Here is a 19,957-nt window from a genome sequence, read left to right on the forward strand (position 1 = left end):
GGGGGTCACAAGGAGTTAGAGGTAATTTTGCTCCCCCCCTCGGCTTCCCTCAGCAGATTTCGAGGGCCCTTTAAAGAGGTGGCCTTAATTCCAAATAATTTACCAAGACTCTGGTACAAATAATCTGCTCAAAGGCTTAAGGAGGGCTGCGTCCAAGAGTTGTGTCCAGCAATGATTGCTCAATGACCGTACAAGTGGCTACAAACATACAGCACTACTGCACCCTGTACAATGCTTTCGAAAAGGCAGATCACGGTAATCATACAAAAGCATCTGAAATGTAGAGGGAGGAGGAGGGCAGGGGGAAGAAAGCAGCAAAGAAATCACATAATTCATGACTTTTTTTAGAGCATTTTTTTCATGTTTTTTCTTTTATAAACAAACAAAAATAATCTGGATTGTGCACGATGTTTGCTTTCTCCATTTTACAGATGTAATACTTAACAGAAGGGCGGGTGCAGACAGGTGAAGCGTTAACGAAAGGGGAGGAATGATGAAGTGATTGGAATTAAAAAAAAGGTAAGAGCGGGCGTCGGTGGACGGAGAGAGCAAAAGCTTGAATCAACACATCATCCCGAGACGGACCCAGACAGAAATAATGGAGCAGGAGAGAGAGAGAGAGAGAAAGAGGGACAAAGCAGAGGAAGACGCCGATGGAGGAATGCGAAGGGCGGGGGTGTTAGTCTTTCCAGTCTTTCTTGATAGTGAGGGACCACTCCCAGGACAGATGATCGTGTTTGTCGTCATCGGTGAACTTGGACTTGATGTTGTAGGTGCCGCGGGCCAGCATGCCTTTGGGCGCCTCCTCCATGGTGGTGAGGAACTCGTACTCCTCGTCAGGTCTGGGCCCGTAGCTGCCCACCATGTAGTCCGACTTGTCAACTGTGAAGGAAAGGGAGAGAAGAAGACATTTTTTTAGAGGTTACATTTTTTTAATTACTGAAGGAGCTAAAAAAACAGTTTAAAAACATCTTTTGGAAATGTCCAGTAAAGAAATGTTAGTTAGTTTATAATAACCTATAACAAGTGGAAAGCCATAGGAACTGGTGTGAATACAGCCAAGGAGAATTGAGACTCGATTGCTTACACCACAGGATATTTGGCAGGATGATTGTTGTCATGGGAACCTTTTAGGGTCATAAACATCTAAAAACTATTTGAATATATAGACAACAATAAAGATATATAGAGGAAGACAATATAACAGAGGCCTTACTTCAACCTACAGTTGTCACGATACCAGAATTTCAAACTTCAATACACAGTGCTGGTACAGAAAAAGTCACTGATCACAAAACCAGCTCATTTGACTGTTAATGAAAGGAAACGAGCAGGATTTTAAGGCTTAAAATGTTTATATCATTTGTTAGACTATTTAGAGCCACATTAAAATACAGCCTCCTGTCGCAGTTATCAATCATAAACATAGGAAGTGTTTGTGTCTGTATCTGCGTTCGCTGTCTTCCCTTCCTCCTGTCACTCCACCAGAGCTGCTCTCTCTCTCTCTCTCTTGTGGCATGGATTTGGGTTGAAAACTGATCGTAGATGAGTGTTTTATTTCAAAGCTTCGGTACCTTTCGGTACTATCGAACATAAAAATAACAGATTATATCATTTTGAAAAAATCAAAAAGTATCGAAGTCTGACAACCTTACTTCATTCTGTTAGTGCTCTGTACATAAATGTGTCCTGGGCTGCCTAGTCTCTGTAACCAGGGTAACAGGGACAGCTCCCTCAAAGTGAAGCCGAAACATCTAGCGCCCCCTGCTGACTGGTTGCAGTATAGGTTATAAAGCCCGCCTCCTCCATGTTAACAGATGGGACATGAGTCAAACTATAAAATCAAAATACACGCCAAATAAATGTTTCTCAAACATGGTTTCTGTCATTATAGTTACTTCTTATCATGCTGATTTACGTCCAAGTGAATCTGTTAAATTTATTTTTAATTCGTTATTTGATGCTGTAAAAAGGATGATTGACAACTGAAACATTGTTACTGAAATGTCCCTAACCAAATCGTTATCGAATCAAATCGGGGTCTTGTGAATCGGGATCGAATGGAATCGAGTAATCCTTATCCCAGCCCTAGCTTTGTTTAAACAGTTGAACTCATCACTTCCTGTGAAAAATGTGAATAAAGGCTGTTTAGGCAGCGTGCGGTCAATCGCGGCCAAAGGCATTAAAGATTACCAAAGATAGAGATCTTTAAGCCAAACGTCTGTTAGCTTCTGCAGGTCTTATAAAGGCAGCAGTATTTATTCCAGTGTTTCATAACCAGCTAAAAACTCCTAACTGGACTAAGCTAACCTAAGCTAATTGGCTGTTGCATGCAACTTTAAATTTGGAGTGCAGACGTGAAAACGAGGGAATATATAATCCAAAATGTTCAAACTGCTCCTTTAAGGTTTTATTTCTATCTCAAAATTCACCTTCTACATCACAGAGAACAAATTAAATCACTGTCTTACCCTTCACCCCTTTCCTGAATGACTGCTGAGTGTACTTCAGGCCCGACACGATCTCCTTGTTCACCTGAAACAAAAGCAGCACACACATCACATCCTGCTGAACGGTTCCCCGTGACAAAGACGGCTCGCTGCAGCTGCAGGAACATCTCCATGCCTCCAACGGTCGGAGACAACAAACAGAGAAGATTCCTCTGTGTGACAAGGACCAGACTCTCTCACCTTGAAGTGGATCTTTATTCTGTATTCGACTCCCTCCTTCAGCGTAAACGGGTTCTTCCTGAAGTTGTCCAGGTTGCCTAGCAGAGACAAGAAGAAAAGTCAAGCAAGAGACTGAAAATACACAAATTAAGGATCAATAATGTAGAAGAGTGTTCATTTCTTGGTGAAAAGGATCCATAATCTGCATTTTGATTTTCAACACCCTGCAGTTCTGATGCCGACCACCAGGGGGCACAGCGCCTCAAGCGAGCCCAGCTGTCCTGCTCTGCTGCAGCTCAGTGTGACCTCAGAGGAAAGGGCAGGTGTGACATCAGGAAATGTCTCATTACCCCACTTCCACAGGAATCATGTCATTACTTATAGAGCTGCTTAATGACCTGCAGGTCATCTGGTCTGTATTTACACACTGATGACACTGTTGTAATTAATTTTGCTACGAGCTAATTCTACCAGTGTGCTTGCTGTGAAGGAAGCCGGCCATCTAAATGTGAGCTCCTGTGCGTGCGGTGTTCGCTCTGATGTACTCACCCGTCAGGTCGAGGACCAGAGGGTTGGGCGCCGTTTCGCACAGCAGGGTCATTCGTGTCACCTGGACGTTCGGGGCGCTTGGATCTAAGACAGAGAGAGAAAAAGGACCAGAAGATTAGTTTGTTTTGCTTTCAGACAAAAGGTCAGTCGCACACTTCACTAGCTTGATTTACATCGTCTGTGACAGTGTGAAATGTTTATTGCAGCAGCAGAACACAAAGCTCACTCCTCGCAGGTTTGTTTTACAGGCAGAAGTTTGAGGAGTGATGAGATGGTACGGGCGGAAGGCGGGGTTACACTTGGACTGGTCGCCGATCGTCAGTCACAGGGCTGACACACAGACACGCAACCTTTCACTCTCACACCTACAGGCAATTTAAGAGTCGCCAATGAACCCGACGAGCATGTCTTTGGACTGTGAGAGGAAGCCGGAGTACCCGGAGGGAACCTACACATGCACGGGGAGAACATGCAAACTCCACACAGAACCAGGAACCTGCTATTAATGAGGCAACAGCACTTCTTTTTGGGTTTGATTTATAATCTTTTAATTCTTTTTTTAAATTTATTTTTTATTTTTTTTATTTTAAATCATACTGCGTTTACTGTTCACTCTGTTTCAATTTTATTCTTACTTCCTGTTTTCATGCTGCATACCACTATGCAACACTGTGTCCTATTCTGCATTTTTATCTTTTTATGTGTTTATTGTACTGTTTTATTTTGCATTTTATTGTCTACTAAGAAGCAGATTGTAATCCCTGTTTGGAAAGTATAAATAAAGTTGACTTTGACCTCTTTTTTACACTGAATTTAGCGCATTGACGCAGGTTTTTCAGACCCGGGAAGACCCGGTTATAGATGCCGATTGTCTCTTTTCCCATTGCCGGTGATTATCCTTCTATCCGGTCTCTTTTCTGCTGCGTCACCATCTGACGTCACAAACGCGACCGAAACAGGGTTAGTAAACAGTGAAGATGTTACGGTGGTAAGGTCTTTATTGCATCTATCACTCATTTCAGTCTGTTCATCAAACTCGGTGCCGACAAATCTGGAACGATGTTCGAGCGCTGTTCGAGCCAGGTGTTAGCAGGTGTTAGCGGGTTTTTTGACCAGTTTCTTCTAGGACCAGCAGCGGGGCGGGGGGGGCCACTCTCTTCTTCACATTATTAAGTTTTAATTAACAATCTGCTTTGCTTCAGTCCCCCCAACACACCTGCACATCTGCAATAATTCAGTTCTCACAGCATGTGAGTCGCGTGTGCACAAGGGACGTTATTAATGACGTAGCGATCAAATGACATCACCTTTTATAAGCTTTTTAAACAGCGACAATCAATGCATTTACAGTAGAGACATACCGAGTTAGATACACAACAGCTCCTCATTTCAATACAATATTGTGGCATTTGGCTGGAGGGAGATCACCAGGGAGCTGAGAGTTAGATACTGAGCGCACAGCTGCTATCGGCACGTGATCGTTTACATTGCGTGATAGATTTGCATGATTCTGTGTGGACAGAGAGCGTCCGATGTCAGCGTTGCAAAGTGGAGCCTCTTTTGCCGTTAGAACACTTTGTGAGGAGGAAACTGGTGCTGCCGTTTATTTGTTTGCCACGACTTCACGTGTGATGTCCTGTGACTCTTCCTCAACCAGGAGAGTGGGCGAACACCGTTGATTTGGGGCGGAAATCTCCACGACTTCAGGACACGTTACAGAAATCTGAAGCGTTGCCGCAGCTGCAAAATGTATGTAGCAGAAACAGTGCAGTGGAAAAGCGGCTTTACTTACAACTCGGTTACATGTTGAAATGTTTTAAAGAATCAGAGATATCTAAGCAGCACAATTAAAGAAGAGTGCTGCAAGTACCATGTTTCTATTTTACAAAAGGCAAAGCAGTGAAATGTGCACAAACACACACAGCAGCAACTCTACCAGCTGTTGGAGACACTGTTATGAACACATATGCGAACAACCAGAGAAGATGGGTTACTTGCTAAGTACCAGGAAGCTGTGTTCTGCGTATGAGTGAGGGCTTGTTAATGGATGAGACGTTATCAGCAGGGCTCACTCACCTGCAACAGCAGCAGCTTTGCCCAGCAGCGCCTCCTTGTACTTGCGGAGGCTCTCGTCGTCTTTGTCCAGCTCCTGGATCTCCTGTAGGGACTTCTGGGCCGGAGGTTTGTAGTTGACGGATCCCTCCGCCTCTTCGTTGCTTGCTGCGATGGCAGCCAGCTCTTCTGGTGTGGGTTCCTGCTCTGCCATGGTGTGTGTGCTAATCGCAGACAGGAAGAGAGACATGGTTAGAGGACGGGGGAATAAGGTAATAAAGAGTGATGGCGGGTGGCCACACGACAGCTCACTTCCCTTTTTACTCTGGACTGTGCTGTAATAAAATCTGTCCTGCGTGTGGAGTAAGACAGCGCATGGTTATTAGACGTCCGGTTGATGGATGATTACTAATCCAGGGGGAAACCTTGTTGAACTTTGACCCCGGGGTCAGTTCATGGAGAAGGAAACACTTTAATAATGATGCCTATTTTTGTTATCCTGACAGTTTAAGTGTGATTTGCTGATGTTTTGAGACACTGTTTTGTTTCGTTTTTTTGTCCCTTTACCTCCTCAGCCCTCAAAGATACAATCCAGGATACGATCAGCCTCCTCGGCTGAGGACTCACACACACAGAAGAGGCCAGATAATCTGAGCTCTAGACGTCTCTCTCACATGTCTGTCTTCTACCGCACACAGCTGACAGATTTAAGGAGAGAAGAGAAACAGCGGTGCTAATGTGGCCATCTACACTCAGCTGCACTGTTACACAAGTCCCTGCTGATTAGGAGTGAGGCTGCTGATTTAAAGCAGGCCTGATAGTGACAGTGGTGCTAGCAGGACCTTTGAGCTGCAACAATTCGCCAATCAGAAAGAAAAGAAAATGAAACATCTTTGGAATTTGGACATTGGCGTCTGGGATTTTTTTGACCATTTGACCGAGCATTGATCCGAAATAAAATTCATTACGACTGGCTCCTTTTGTTACAGTTCTAACTCTTGATTTTCCTCGCTTTCCTTTTTAGACCGTTTGCCTTCATCTGAGCGTTGAATTGGTTTCTTTTTCTTTGGATTTTCACTTATTTCTTAAGTTGTATCTGTAGTCATCCATCTTTTCTTTGTTTGTTCAGCCATAGTAGAGACCGGAGAAGCAGCCGCTTAGCTCCGCCTACCCTCTCTGGCAGACCAACCACTGCTGGCTGATGGAAAACACGTCACTAACTGGGTGCTGCTTGTGAGTTTTTCCAACAGACAGTTTTAACAGATATTTATTTAAATGAAAAAGTTCGAGATTACATTAAAACACACAGTGAATAAAAACATTAAAAGGGGGGAATACCTGTGGGGTAGCTTAGCGTAATTCAATTTTCAATTCAATTTAAAACAGTTAAAAAAACTGGTGCTTTGAATCGACTCAGTCAGCTCTGTCCCTTTAAGAAACCCCGCCCCTACAAGCCCGCTTTCTTCTGATTGGCCATCTCTCCAAAGCCTGTTGAGGCTGCACTTTGTGACATCACAGTGTGAAACCTGGCATTCACAGCAGCCTGCAGACTGAGCTGAGAAGCCTGGCGATTACTCCAACATACTTTTACCTACAGATTTGAAACTTCACCCACGTTTAGTCTGGACATCCAACACTGTAACATTTTTTTTTTAAATGTGAAACAGCACAACACCCCCTCTTTAATAACATGTGGTGCACATCTGTCAGGCAGAGCGTCACAACGCTGATCAACACCTGCTAAAGCTCAGAGGCAGCTGGATGATGGTTCTCTCATAACACTGGTTCTGTGTGGTCTGCTCCAAATACAAAATAAGCTAATAAAGCACAGTCGAGCCTTTAACGTGCAATTAGGGGGACCGATGCTACATAGTGATGTCAGCTCTGCAGAATTAGCGGAGGAGGTCGCTCACATGTATTTAAAGAAAACTTTCCTCTCAGTTTACAGGCAGCTACGCCCTCGACCTTCTCCTCCTGAAATGTTGTCGACATTTGACTGTTGAAAGAGGCCAACTTCCTGTATTTGAGTGGAGGATTTGTCGCCGTGAAACTAAAACTGTATCCTCCCGTTAAAGCGGATTATTACAGGAAGAAAGAAGACGAGTGCTTTGATGTTTGTGCAGAAAACACATGAACCCTAAAGAGAAAGAGGAAGGTGACACACAAACTGCTTCTCCAATTAAGAGTCATTAAAGTAAAGTTAGTTCTAAAGACAGTATAAATAATCCCGTCATGAAATCAGACAAATGCAAACACACAGGAGAACCACCAGGTAACAATTAGGCTGGATACAATGAGCAAACAATAAATCACACTACTGCTAACAGACCTGCCGTGCAACAACATAAACTGGATTGTCTCGCGCTCCTCTGTTCTATTGTGTGTGCCATATATAGTTGGGTATTAGCCAAGCAGGAACTGAGAGCGCAGCTCCGCTTTTCCATACGGGGGCCTCTGCGCGCCCATAAAAGCACAAATTCCCCGTCTGCCAGCGGCGTGTTTTCGGCTGCTCGGCCGCGTGTTTCAGGGCGAGAGAGGCTTCTTGTTACAGAGAGTGAGAGAGAGAGGAAAACAAGGTCAGATGACACAGTGATGCTGTCATATCATTCTTTAAGCATCAACAATCAGGTTGTGTTCTTTTCACTTCCTCTACAGTGTTCTTGTTCTGCAGGCTGCACTCAGCATACCACATGTCACAGAAGAGGAAGCGCTGGCTCCTGTAATGATACATGTTGGTGAGAGAGCTGCACTGCACACACGTTCTGAAGATGCAGGAAGGCGACGATGCATGTATCCGATACAGACTTGAATACATGGCTCTGATCAATTGAATATATTCATACGCTTAGGTGTACGCGCTATTTCTCGTTCACAGGACGGAGGAGTCGGCTACCCCGCCCACATGGAGGAAGTTATCGGTTATCAGAGGAGCTGTTTACGTTTGCTATGCCGACACGCTCGACGGCTACTCTCACTGTATGCAAAGCCAATGCTTCGAGTGTCGGAGGCAGCGCTGCAAACTTCCTCCAGAAGCGTCAGGCCGAAGTTCACGTCCAGCTGTGATTCCTGCTGTTCCCGTTTTCTTATCAGTTAGCTGCTGCACCACTATTCATTCATCAAATATAAACAACTATTTAGCAAAGTTAGTTGTCTAAGTGTTATATTTTGTTTCACAAGATTAGGAAAGATTGGTGCCGGTGCAGGTCATCCCCTTATTTCCTGTCTGTCTTCACTTCCCTATCAACAATGGCAAAGAGGCCAAAAAAATCATCTTAAAAAAAAAGCTTTTGGGCTGAGCAGGATGCAACAGATGGCTGTCCACCAATGAGTCTGGTTTTGCTTCAGGATTCTGCCAGTAATTTGGCGCTATATTAAAGAAGAATTGATTGACGTTTTTTAAAATCAAAATCTCATCAGTAGCCGAGGTACCCAAATCTGTTCAGAGAAAAGTCAGATTGGTGCGGCCTGTCTTTCAGGGTAACTCCAACTGTTTTACACATCAAAGGTCCAAACACAGCCTCATTTTATCTTACTTCAGCTGACATCCAAAGCTCAAAACAATGTTCGTGAAAGAAAGCCTCGCCCTGTTCACGGTTCTACAGGGAATAAGCCGATTGTTTCTGTTCTCTCGCCTTGTAGTTTGTCCTGTTTACTCTGTCAACGGTGTGTTTGACAACTGGGGATTGGTAGGACGTCTTTCTGTAGATAAGCTGGATAATTGTGCAATAATTCAACTGTGCCATATTTTGACATAAATGCCTTACACTGTTCATTTGTAAATAACTCTTTTGCATCTTAACTCTTTTTTTGCATTTAACTTTATGTTAAGTTGCATTCTGGGTAATATGGGCGTATGGTTTTGCTAAAGAAATTAGCATCTAGCAGAACTATTTGGAGGTTAGTTTAACTTTTTTCTGGATCAGATAAGAACTGATTTTAGAGGTTAAATGACTGACAGCAAATTAATTTGCAGCTATTTTAATCATCATCCTTTTCGTTGTCTTCTACTGTTAAAAAAGTCGCTTTATAAACAGAAGCAGTCGTGAATTCAGGAGAATATGTTCATAAGTGCATTATGCAGAGTAGAGATGCGATCTTAACTCAGCGTGGTGCTGTTGAATCAGCTAATTAAAGGCCTGTGGACTCAGTAAAATGGATTAGATTTAACAATAAGGACACCACCCCTCATAATGATGCACATTCTTTCTGGCTCAAACAATGTGGTCTGCGGAATAACTGGCTACATACTGCGCTGACAGGAAAAGGTTCGTCATTGTTCGGCCTGCTGCGAGACAGAGGACTCACGGGTCATGAGACGCTGCAAACAAACGGGGAAACTCTCCACCTCTGTGTCCTAACCTCCACCTGCGCCGCCCTGCTTCAGCAGGGGGAATAATCTGTCTGTTTGACAGCGCTAAGCAGCACCGTTTGATAAACACCCGGCCCGGCAGCGGCCGAGATTAGCTCGGTTACTTAGCAACAGAGCTCGGCAATAAGATTACAGAGAGCGGGATTACGGCTAATGAGGCATTCAGGGACAGGAAAGTGGAAAAGTGTTTGGAGGTGTCAACGGTGACACATCAAGAGGATTCTCCCGACAGGAGTCATTAGTGGCGTTGACACAAGATAATTGATGAGCAGGGAATCCCCGTGTGAAGATACAGGCTTTATGAAGGAGGTGTGTGTGTGTGTGTGTGTGTGTGCAGGAGAGCGAGGTTGTTCTTTAAGGACGGTTTTACGATGTATCAATATAACATGTTTGGGGTTTTTTGTTCTGATAGGATTTAATTTAATCTGTCTGATGCAATAATCCAGCTCTGTCAGGTTCAAGCTCAAGTTCTGTGTTCGTCACACTGCATATAAATGTGCAGTGTAATGCTTTGTTTCCTCCTCCGATATTGTGCCTGGCATTAAAACCAAGAAATATCCAGCTGTTTATATTTGCAAATAAAAACCATGCAGAACTTGGAACATAAACGCACATTAATTTGCATATTTCTTTGCCAAAATGTTTTTGAAAAGTCTCCAGCTAAGGAAACTCAAACACTGGAAATCAAGATGTTATTTACAAGGTATTCTGTTCCTTTCATTGTGAAAGGTAACTACCTGACAGGGCGCACTCTGCCTGTAATGTTGCTGACTCGTGGAGTGATATTGTTTTACAACAGTAAAGTGATGCATCACAGCTGTTGAGAGTGTTAGTTGTCCTACGGTCCAGACGGACATTAAAGGTGCTTCACCCACATCCCAAAGGTACATTTACTTAAGTGTATCAAGTTTACAGTTAACGCCAAGACAACCCAGTGTTATAGAGTTTACTCAGTTACACCGGCATCACGTTTGGTCTGTAAGAAGCTCTACATGCAGGACATTCTTACATGATTGCATCCATTATTACTACAGAGATAATATGACTGATTTTTCAAATTAAAACACCTGATTAGTCAAAGAGATTCTACTAGTTATAGTCGACTAATAAGGGGTGGGACAACATATCGATACGACGATATATATCGTCGTCCTGACTCGTCAAAATAAAGCTATTTTAATTTACAAATATACGGCGCTCTAAACAGATTTCCCTGCGATTCTGACTCACCGCGTCACGACTTCATGACTCCTCATGGTGACGCTCATGACATGAATGTGAGTGGAAATTAACTGGCCGGAGAAGAAGTTAATCAGATGTCTTGCAATGCATCAATTATTGCTGAATCGCTGTGTCGTGATATTATCGTTATCGTGGGTCAGGTGTCGCGTATCGTGAGTTGTAATGAAAGACTGCATGTTGGATCAGGTTTGTATCTTTTAAAAGTATTATCAATCATCTCCACAGTCACTATTTTGCATGACCAATCATACAAATGGTGAGGGGACAACAAACGGAGAACAGGAGCGACAAGTAGCCTCTCTTGTGGAATAAGTTATGTGTCAAAAAATGTTCCTTCCCATGACCTTCAGTACAAAGAACTAATGTATCACATCGTACAGACTGTAGAATCACAGAAACACTCATTAACATTGTATTGTCTTCATGATGTGGCAGGAATAAGGACACAACGAACATGAAGTCTAGCAGGTGCTCCAGAGTGCGACAACAACAACCTGCAGCATAATTAGATAATAAGTGGAAGTCTTACAGCTGATGATTGAAACGGTTACTAGTAGGAACCAGGCACACTTTTACCTCAGAGACGAGAGGACATGAAAGAAGCTTCACTAAAAGAGAGCGAGGGTCAGCGACCTCTGTGAGGTGACATTTAGCTCGTCACTCTGCTATTGAAGATGTCACCCAGAGGTCCACGGCTGCTTTCATCTCTCAGTCTGCCACAGAGCTTTGCATCCATCCCTTTTATTCAGTCCTCTATACTTCAGTGCCTCCTTTGCATGCTTTATATCATAAAAGAACATTAAGCACAGGTGCAGAACTTCATTTAAATCAACATTTTTAGTGTTTGGACTAGGGATAGATTATCGGCGTCGATATTCGGCATTTTGACGCATATCGGCATCAGCCATTTTTTTTTTTTTTTTTTTTTAATCCGACGGCTGATAAGAGTGCAGAGTGCTCACACACAGGGCGGAGAGGAGACAAAGTTCATTTCTTTGCAAATTTTATTTAACTTTGTTTTATTTACTTTATAAAACTTCAGGGAGTTATTTATTTAATTATTTAAATTTTCAGTTAACTTTATAAGAGATGCTGCTGACCCTGGGAACTTCCTTCCCCTTTTGTTTGTTTGTTTAATAAACATATGCTTAAAGGCATTTAAACAAAGTTAAGTGTTGGAGTTTGTATTATTCAAAATTTTGACGCCAATATTTTCACTTTTACTGCAAATGAATATCGGCTCCAAATATCAGTTATTGGCCTCCTTGACTACTAATAATCGGTATCGGCCCTGAAAGAACCATATCGGTCTATCCCTAGTTTGGACGTTAATATTTTGCAACGGTTCTACTGCAACTGGAGCCGATGAAAGCATCCTCCGGCAAATGCATGAACTCCACTCAAAGGAATTTCAAAGTAAAAGTCTCGTGCAGAGCAGCACAAAGTGAAGTTTTTTTATTTTGTCCATGACCTTGGTGTCGGTTCAGGTTTTCAATGACGGCTACCCGAGTGGATAAAAGTGCAAAAAGTGGAGCTGCGTTAGCGACGATTTTGAATACAGATACAAAACTCTGTGCAAATCTGCGTTTGGTGCAAAAAAAAAAGTGCACCAAACACAATACAGACTCTTTCAAACACACCCGTCTGTGGCCTTCATACGTGATGATACAGTAACTGAGTGGCATTTCACAAAGTCTCTCTTTTAAGAAATGACTGCAAACTTCCTTTTATAGCCAAGAGCTCTGTGATGATTCATATCCTTTAGAGCGCAAAACCACACACTATAAAGCTGAGGCGTCTCCTGTACGCGCCACCTGTCACGCTAACCAAACCTGATCGTTTTTTAAAGGATAAATTAACTATATAAATGCAGAAAAGGGGCAGTGGCACTGTGTGGAGGTTATGTTAGTAGATTAACCTCCTAATAATCAGATGTAGTGCTGCACATACCAAAGTTTAAAGGAAGTGTTACAGCAAGAGCTGATGCAACATAGAGGAAGTCGACCTCAACCGAAGAGATGGAGGGGGGAGGCTAAAACCAAAGAGATGAACATGAGAAGAGCAGAAGAAACTTCTAGATCAGAAGAGAGATTAATCTGAGAGAGAGGTGGCTGTGAAAGAACAAAACTCAGGAAGAACAAATAGGAAGCTTCATAAATAGCCGGTGAGAAACCCCGATGTGAAGCAGCAGGAAGCTGCGAGTGAATGGGAGAGTCAAGGTGCCAGCTGAGAGGTCAGGGCTCATTCCCGCACTGCTTGTAACCCAGAGTCAGGCTGCCTCCCTGGGAAACTGTCCCGACGGAGGAGGCAGAGTCTTGCAAAGATGTAAAGTGGGTTCATTAAGGGAGGCAATCAAAACACTCAAGATATTACTGGTGGTATGAATGTGTGACACTCAAATTCAACGGATTGTCTGAGGTCAAAGCAAAAGTAAGGCGTGAAATTTGAAACCTTCCTGGTTGCTGTTGTTCAGGAAGGAGAAGGCTAATCTTTGCTCACACTGGTTTGTGTGTGTTGAGTGGCTGGCTAGCATCCCTGCACCTATTCTCCTGTGAGGCTGAGATAAAACAGAGGAAGCCAGTGACATGATTTGTCACGGTAGGCTTAGAGAGGTCGCTAAAACTGCAAAATGCAGCGTTAAAAAGAATGAGACTTCAGCAGTAGCGGCAGATTTGGAGTATTTTATAAACTTGACGCTTCAGCAATGTAGCTAGGATTTACATTACTTGCATGAAGCGAAAGTGTGCAATGTTCAACAGTTCAGTTTTGACCTTTGTACTCTTCTCTGTGAGCTGCAAGAACATGTTCCACAGCAATTATGCAGATGTCAGCAAATAAGCTACACGGTAGAAGATTCAGTTGTTAAGTCTGCAACTTTTAAGTGAATTCAAGATCATGCCGCAGAGGGGAAAATTTGAAGGTTTCGTTATAAGGAATAAATAGTCATTGACAGGAAAGTATCATCTAAAAGTTCTCAAAGTCCTAGAAGGGAAAGAAAAAAAAACCCCAAGTCGTTTTATCACGCACAAACAGGAAGGAAAAGGAGGACTCACGGTTTGGTTGATCTCTTTGGCAAATCACTTATCAGCCATTCTGCTACACTATCAGAGAAAAAGTGATAGTGGCTTGAAGCACTTTCAAACTCAGCAGATGGGATCTTTGTGCACTTGACTGTGAAAGTATTCAAAGAGCCAAGATGGAGGCTTAGTTTAGGTGTGATCCCTCCTGCCAGCTCAAATTAAGAGAGACCCAGGAAGTGGTAGAAAGTGTTCCTCATGCAACAAATGACAGGCGGGTTGTGCACACATTTAAAAGTAGACTAAATCACTCAAGTAAATACACTTTTGTTGCACTTGTTGAATGCATTCACTCACTGTGTGTACTAATGCTAGTAATTACTTCAAATAGATGACAGTATCGTTACCGAGCGGCCGACGCTTGCACCTTAAGGTCGAGTACAACACCCGGAAATTACAAACTAATGATTGCTTCTACACTTTTAACTGCCGGCGGATAACTTTATAACGACTTAGCGACAAATTCAAAGTATTAAGAGTGAAAGAGGCTAATACCGTGACTACAATTTGATCAATCTACATTGGAAAGACACAACCCAGACAGCAGGAAGTTGGTCTTTGATAAACTAATTCCGCCTTTCAAAAATTCGCATTCATGCTAATACTTCCTCGTCTATTGCCGGAAAGTCTTCTTACTACACCACAGCAGTCCAGAAGTGAATTTTTAACTGCTAAAAGTGAGTTATAAGAAGAGTTTAGGAAGTGTTTCAACAACTCTTACCGTTATACCGTTGCTCGGTGGTACGGTCCTCTGTGAATGGTGCAGGGAGGGAGAGAAGTAAAGCGGCGGAGGAAAATCTGAGCCGACGTGCTCCGAGCAACGCCGACAACGTCCGGTCTAATGCCTTCAAAATAAAAGCACACACGATAATTGTACGAAATATCAAAAACTAAAGCCGCAGTTATTTGTTTCTTTTGTTGTTTTAAAATGTGATCATGTAAAATGCCTTTGAGTGTTATGAAAAGCGATATATAAAGAAAATGTATTGTTATTATTATTTTATTTTTAATTTCTTTGACGTTTCAGTCATATTTTTTAAACAATGTGTGACTTAAATGTTTTTAAGCTGTATTCAAGTACACAAAAATCTTCATTATACAAAATATGTGTGAGAATCATTGGTCTTTCAACATATACTCAATTACATTTACTTAATAGTGAAATTATAAAATAGGCTAGTACCAGGTATTGACCTGTATAAAACTACTAAACAGCATAATAAGTACATATACAGTATTTAATAGTTGAATTATAAAACAGGCTAGTACAAGGCTATGTCGTGGATTAAACAACCAATCAGCATAAGTGGTTGAAATGAGCTTCACTTCGTCCTCTTAAAAGAAAGCAACCGCAAATTAAATATATACTTTGATTTAATTTAGCACACATAAATTGAATACTCACTTTTTTATCATTTTAAGTAGTTTGCTTGCTTAGTAGGATTCAAAAGCAGCACTAATATGATACTATTTTTATATTGTGGTATTAATACTTCAAATAAATGAAATAATTTGATTATTTTATTACCAGAATAAATACAAAAGTACTATGTCAGGTGTACATATTATTTCATCCACTAATGACCAAAGGAACGGTATATGCTTCAGTCTTGAAAACCCTACCGGAAACAGCATCTGTTAACATCTCTCTCTCAACTTTTGTGTCTTGGGTCGCTTCCGGGAAAATTGCGCTTACGACACGCGTGGGCATGTAGATTTGAACTCAACACTCACAAAGTATCACAAAGACATTCCTTGCTCGGTTCATTTCAGCCCAGCCTAACAGAACTGACCCTGCAGCCCATGAGCAGCTACACGTGCTCTTTATCCGCCGAGTTAGTACACAGTGCGTGTAGTAGAACAAGTTCAGTTTATATCATGGGCGTGGCGAGCAGGTACAGAGAAGTACATGTCCAAAACCGGTTAAATCATAAACTCAAGTTGACATGATTTGAGGCCATATAATCTGTAGAGGGCAGGGCGACACCTAGCGGCTGTGATGTAATATTGCACTAAGGCATTTTTGTGTTCAGTTTTTTAAAATATCAGCTGAGGCAAATCTAATTTTCTAGTAATGTCAAGTCTGAAACAACCAGACACACTATCAACAATTCATTTAGCAGCTCCACTAGTCTGTAATTGATTTCTTTAGCAGTTTGTGATTAAATCAGCTGTATGTTATTGGTAGTCTATGCATAAAAAATAAGCCAAAACTTTGTAAATAGACTAGTTTGTATAAAAACGTACCAATTTCTTCAATGATTTGTGTTTTAGTGTACATTAAAATTTCACAAATACATTCACACGGACATGAAACACCTATTATTTTTTTATTCCATATGATTACAAAACCATTAGATGTTCATTAGCCACATCTAATCCAAAAAAAGAAAGATTTCATGACTGGTTCCCACCTCAAACAAACAAAATGTAGGCTATGCAGTGAGGAGCTTACTTGGTATAGATAAAAGCCAAACAAAAAAAATAACCATATCAATTTTAAGTATGGAATAATAACTGAAGACTGTTTCTAAAATGGGCAGGCAGATACAGAAATAGAAACAGAGACAGTTTTTTGGTTAATATGCACTGCAGGTTTTATTACAAGTTCCATTAACTACAGGGTAGAGGAAAAAACTGGGAAAACCCCAATTAACATAAACCTACAGCCAAAACCTTTTTCATGAGAAAAAAAAAAAATCTGGTAAAAAACACTTCGGAACATTTAAAAGAAGAGGTTGGAACAATAAATTCAAACATCAGAAGACAACCAAGTGTAAAATATTCTGCACATTTCTAACGACCGCCCTTCTGTGCAGACAGGAAGGGGACAAGAACCCGGAGGAGCTTCGTTTCTTAGCTGGTGTCCATCTGAGGAAACAAAGACAAGAGTCAAATAAGACGGCTGCCAGAACACTGTTTGCTAAAGACATCAGACAAGAAATTGAAAGCGGAACATACTCTGGCATTGTAGGCGTCTAACTGGGCGTCGAGTTCTTCTGCCGACAGCTGTTGCTTGCTGCTACCGCCTCGGCCGCCTCGACCTCTTCCTCTGGCACCGCCTGCACCACGTCCTCCACGGCCTCTCTGCATACCGCCGAAGTTGCCTCCGCGATTTCTGTTCATGCCTCCTCCTCCACCACCACCACCTCTGCTCAGACTAAAAAAATATAATAATACAAGCTCCGTTAGCACACTGCGACAACCATGATCTTGAAGTACCGTGAAGAAAAGGCAGCGTAACTCACCCCTGCATAGGTCGCCTCTGTGTGTCGATTTGTGATGTGACAAGCTGAATGTTCATAGGGCGTCCTGGAGAGACAAAGAAATAAACATCAGACTGTGGCAGGGCAGTATTTCTGAAACGATCAGTTAAGTTTGCCATATATTAAACTAATCATTGAAGCTTTAAGCATACCATCAAGTGGGATGCCATTGTACTGTTTCATGGCCTTGAGCGCATCTGCCCTTCTTTCAAAGTGGACATCAGCGGTTCCTAGGCTTCTTCCCGATCTGTCGTAGTGAACTGCAGCCTTTTTCAGGGTCCCAAACTCAGCAAACAGTTCCTGAAAGAGGAGGAAAATCCTAAGTAGCTATCCTTTCCTCTAATCTCAGGAAAACAAGCTCAACTAACGAATGACAAATGGGGAAGAGGAGATCCAAGTACCTGAATGTCTGCGTCTGAGACTCCAAAGTCGAGATTGGAGACGAGGAGCTTCCCTCCAGTTTCCACACCGGCTCCTCCGCCGCCCCCAGCAGCGCCATTGAAGCCGCTGAAGCCGTTGTCAAACATGTCGTGCTGCCACTTATCTGGAAGCTGTTTAGGCTGCAACAGACGAAAGAGAACGCACCTGCTGACTTCAGGATCCCCCTTGCCTCTGTCAATCACAGAGTCCACACGGGCTGGGTGTTGGGGCAAGCAGGGGCTCCACTTCCAACAGGGCCAGGGTGCTCAACTCCCCCAAGAGGGTCCCCAAATGTTCCCTACCCACCCCATCACTACAAGCAAGTGAATCCCTTCAGACAGGACATACACAGGACAAACAAATGAACTGTAACAGGGAGGGGATTTGTGGTGTTACACCTCTACATGCACAATGTTTAAAACTTAACATGATGAGTTGTAGCTGCATAAAGTTAGACTTTATATTTACTCAATGTGCTAGTACAAAATAGAGTAGAAATTCAGTACCACAAAACCACCCACATTCTCTAAACCCTGAACAGCTAGCCCACCCCGGTTAGATACCAATATTGCCCACTGTTCTCTTGCCATCTGCGCCTCCACCAAAGCCTCTCCAGATAAGATCCTCGGGTACACAGGAGGTCCCCATCTGAAGCAGCGTTGCCTCCAGCGTTGAACCATGTTTCCTGGCCCGCCCAAAAGTTCTTTAGGGGATAGTGTCCATAAGATGAAGGGGATGGAGCGAAAAACACAACTAGAAAATGGCTTTCACCTCTATGTGAGCGTCCATTTTGAGACCACGCCATTTTGATTGAGGCTTTGTTGGGTCTGTCTAAATATATATATATTCACGCTTAATGCGTGAGGATTTGCCTTAAAAGAACACTAAGGGGGGTTGAAGTCCACTGATCCTTCCACACAAACTTGAAAAGCCAACCAAACAGGCCTTGTTGTGAAACCCGCCAGCCACTCCCGAACAAAAGGCGGCCTGTTGTTGCAAAGGGGCACGGGGAAAAAAAACTATGCTCCAAAGTGGTGGAAAAAAATCATTTGAGGGTGAATATTCTCGACGTAGTGGTTTCCTCTCACCATCATATGGGCGCGTGCGGTGGAACGCACCGTTACAGACCGTTGATGACTATCTCTCTAATTTAAGGTGCTGGATTCAAAATGGCGCCGGCTGGGCCTGTAACACATTCGTTGTCTCCAAAACGGCCTCTTCTTGAGAAATGGTGCAACACTTTAGCGTTGTGGGAGAAGGGACACACTATGTAAACAACTTCCATTAATGCTTAACCGCAAACTACAGAGCTCTCCTACGAGGGAAACTCGGCGGTTAAAGCAATCATTTCACTCGCTTGACTAGCAAACTGGCTAGTGGGTTAGCTAGCAAGCCTAGCGGAGAACAGAAGGATGTTACCCAGGCATTTTCAGCTCTGCCGAAGGTTTTTCCTTTTTCAGCCCATTCCTCTTAATTTTCTCATACCCTGTTGTACGGCGTTGGTCTGCCTCTAGCGCGGCTCAGGTTCTGTCGGTTCCTCATGGGGCCGGATCCGCCACCTCGGCCTCCAAATCCTCCTCCGCTGCCCGCAAGACGCCCAGCACCTCCGCCTCGGCCGCCGCCAGAACCTCCGCGGCCTCGACCTCTTCCACCGCGGCCTCCACCTCTCTGCTGCCTGTTCTGCTTGATAATGTCGTCTAAAGACATATCCATTTTATCGGCCATTATGATGCCCCAGTAATGCTAAACTTTCAAAAAATATATAAAAGTTACACCCTAGCCTCGATTGGTCCCTCTTCTTGCCCTTTCACAGCTCGACGATCTCTGCTCCAGCGAGGAATCACAATGAGCTACCGTACGCTGTATATAGAGAAACTCGTTCGGTATGTATGGTACGTCAGGACAACGTCATCACGTAATCTGCGTGTTTAAAGGAGAACGCCATTCAACGATCCTACTGTGAACAAAATGTACAATATCGTTACCACTAATTGACATGCAATACTGGATCTTCTGGTTATACGGGATGTCAGATTCGTATATGTTTCCTGCTCAGATTCAAATAGCACGTACTAAAAACAACCAGCTGATTAATTGTATAGTTGAATAAAACAAAAAACAAATATCATTGGTTCCAGCATCCTTTTTTTTTTAGCCCTTTAAGACATGAAACTTAAAAGATATTTATGGTCAAACATATTGAATACTTTCATACGTCAGCTTTGGCTTTAGGAAATTGTTGTACATTTTCTGTTAGAAAACGTTATGTTAAAAATTTTTGAGAAAATGATGCATATTGGAAATACTCATTGA

General features: G+C 42.8%; 2 protein-coding genes across 2 annotated transcripts; both read right to left on the minus strand.

Annotated features, from left to right (window-relative positions):
* Positions 1-581: 581 nt before the first annotated feature.
* On the minus strand, positions 582-14,755 carry arhgdia (Rho GDP dissociation inhibitor (GDI) alpha). Its single transcript, XM_069676353.1, has 6 exons — positions 14,680-14,755; positions 5,295-5,494; positions 3,219-3,302; positions 2,691-2,767; positions 2,472-2,535; positions 582-882 (listed from the first exon to the last, which is right to left on the minus strand). The coding sequence occupies exons 2-6, from the start codon at positions 5,482-5,484 to the stop codon at positions 680-682; spliced, it is 618 nt and encodes a 205-aa protein (XP_069532454.1). The 5' UTR covers positions 5,485-5,494; positions 14,680-14,755; the 3' UTR covers positions 582-679.
* A 1,519-nt stretch (positions 14,756-16,274) lies between these two features.
* alyref (Aly/REF export factor) lies at positions 16,275-19,502 on the minus strand. The gene is made up of 6 exons (XM_069676195.1): positions 19,130-19,502; positions 17,626-17,784; positions 17,377-17,524; positions 17,207-17,270; positions 16,920-17,118; positions 16,275-16,829 (listed from the first exon to the last, which is right to left on the minus strand). The coding sequence occupies exons 1-6, from the start codon at positions 19,367-19,369 to the stop codon at positions 16,815-16,817; spliced, it is 825 nt and encodes a 274-aa protein (XP_069532296.1). The 5' UTR covers positions 19,370-19,502; the 3' UTR covers positions 16,275-16,814.
* Positions 19,503-19,957: the final 455 nt, after the last annotated feature.

The sequence above is a fragment of the Semicossyphus pulcher genome, unplaced genomic scaffold, assembly GCF_022749685.1.
Source record: "Semicossyphus pulcher isolate SPU_LCO1_2020_fin unplaced genomic scaffold, fSemPul1.0.p SCAF_25, whole genome shotgun sequence".
Lineage (NCBI taxonomy): Eukaryota > Metazoa > Chordata > Actinopteri > Labriformes > Labridae > Semicossyphus > Semicossyphus pulcher.

Excerpts from the sequence above, each read along its gene's own strand:
- arhgdia (XM_069676353.1), bottom strand. The coding sequence starts at position 5,484 with ATGGCAGAGCAGGAACCCACACCAGAAGAGCTGGCTGCCATCGCAGCA. Across the intron at positions 2,768-3,218 it reads TCTGGTCCTCGACCTGACGG|GCAACCTGGACAACTTCAGG; the intron begins GTGAGTACATCA and ends TGTCTCTGCTAG. Across the intron at positions 2,536-2,690 it reads GAATAAAGATCCACTTCAAG|GTGAACAAGGAGATCGTGTC; the intron begins GTGAGAGAGTCT and ends CTTTTGTTTCAG.
- alyref (XM_069676195.1), bottom strand. The coding sequence starts at position 19,369 with ATGGCCGATAAAATGGATATGTCTTTAGACGACATTATCAAGCAGAAC. Across the intron at positions 17,525-17,625 it reads TCTCAGACGCAGACATTCAG|GAACTGTTTGCTGAGTTTGG; the intron begins GTACTTGGATCT and ends CTCCTCTTTCAG. Across the intron at positions 17,119-17,206 it reads CAGAGGCGACCTATGCAGGG|TCTGAGCAGAGGTGGTGGTG; the intron begins GTGAGTTACGCT and ends ATATTTTTTTAG.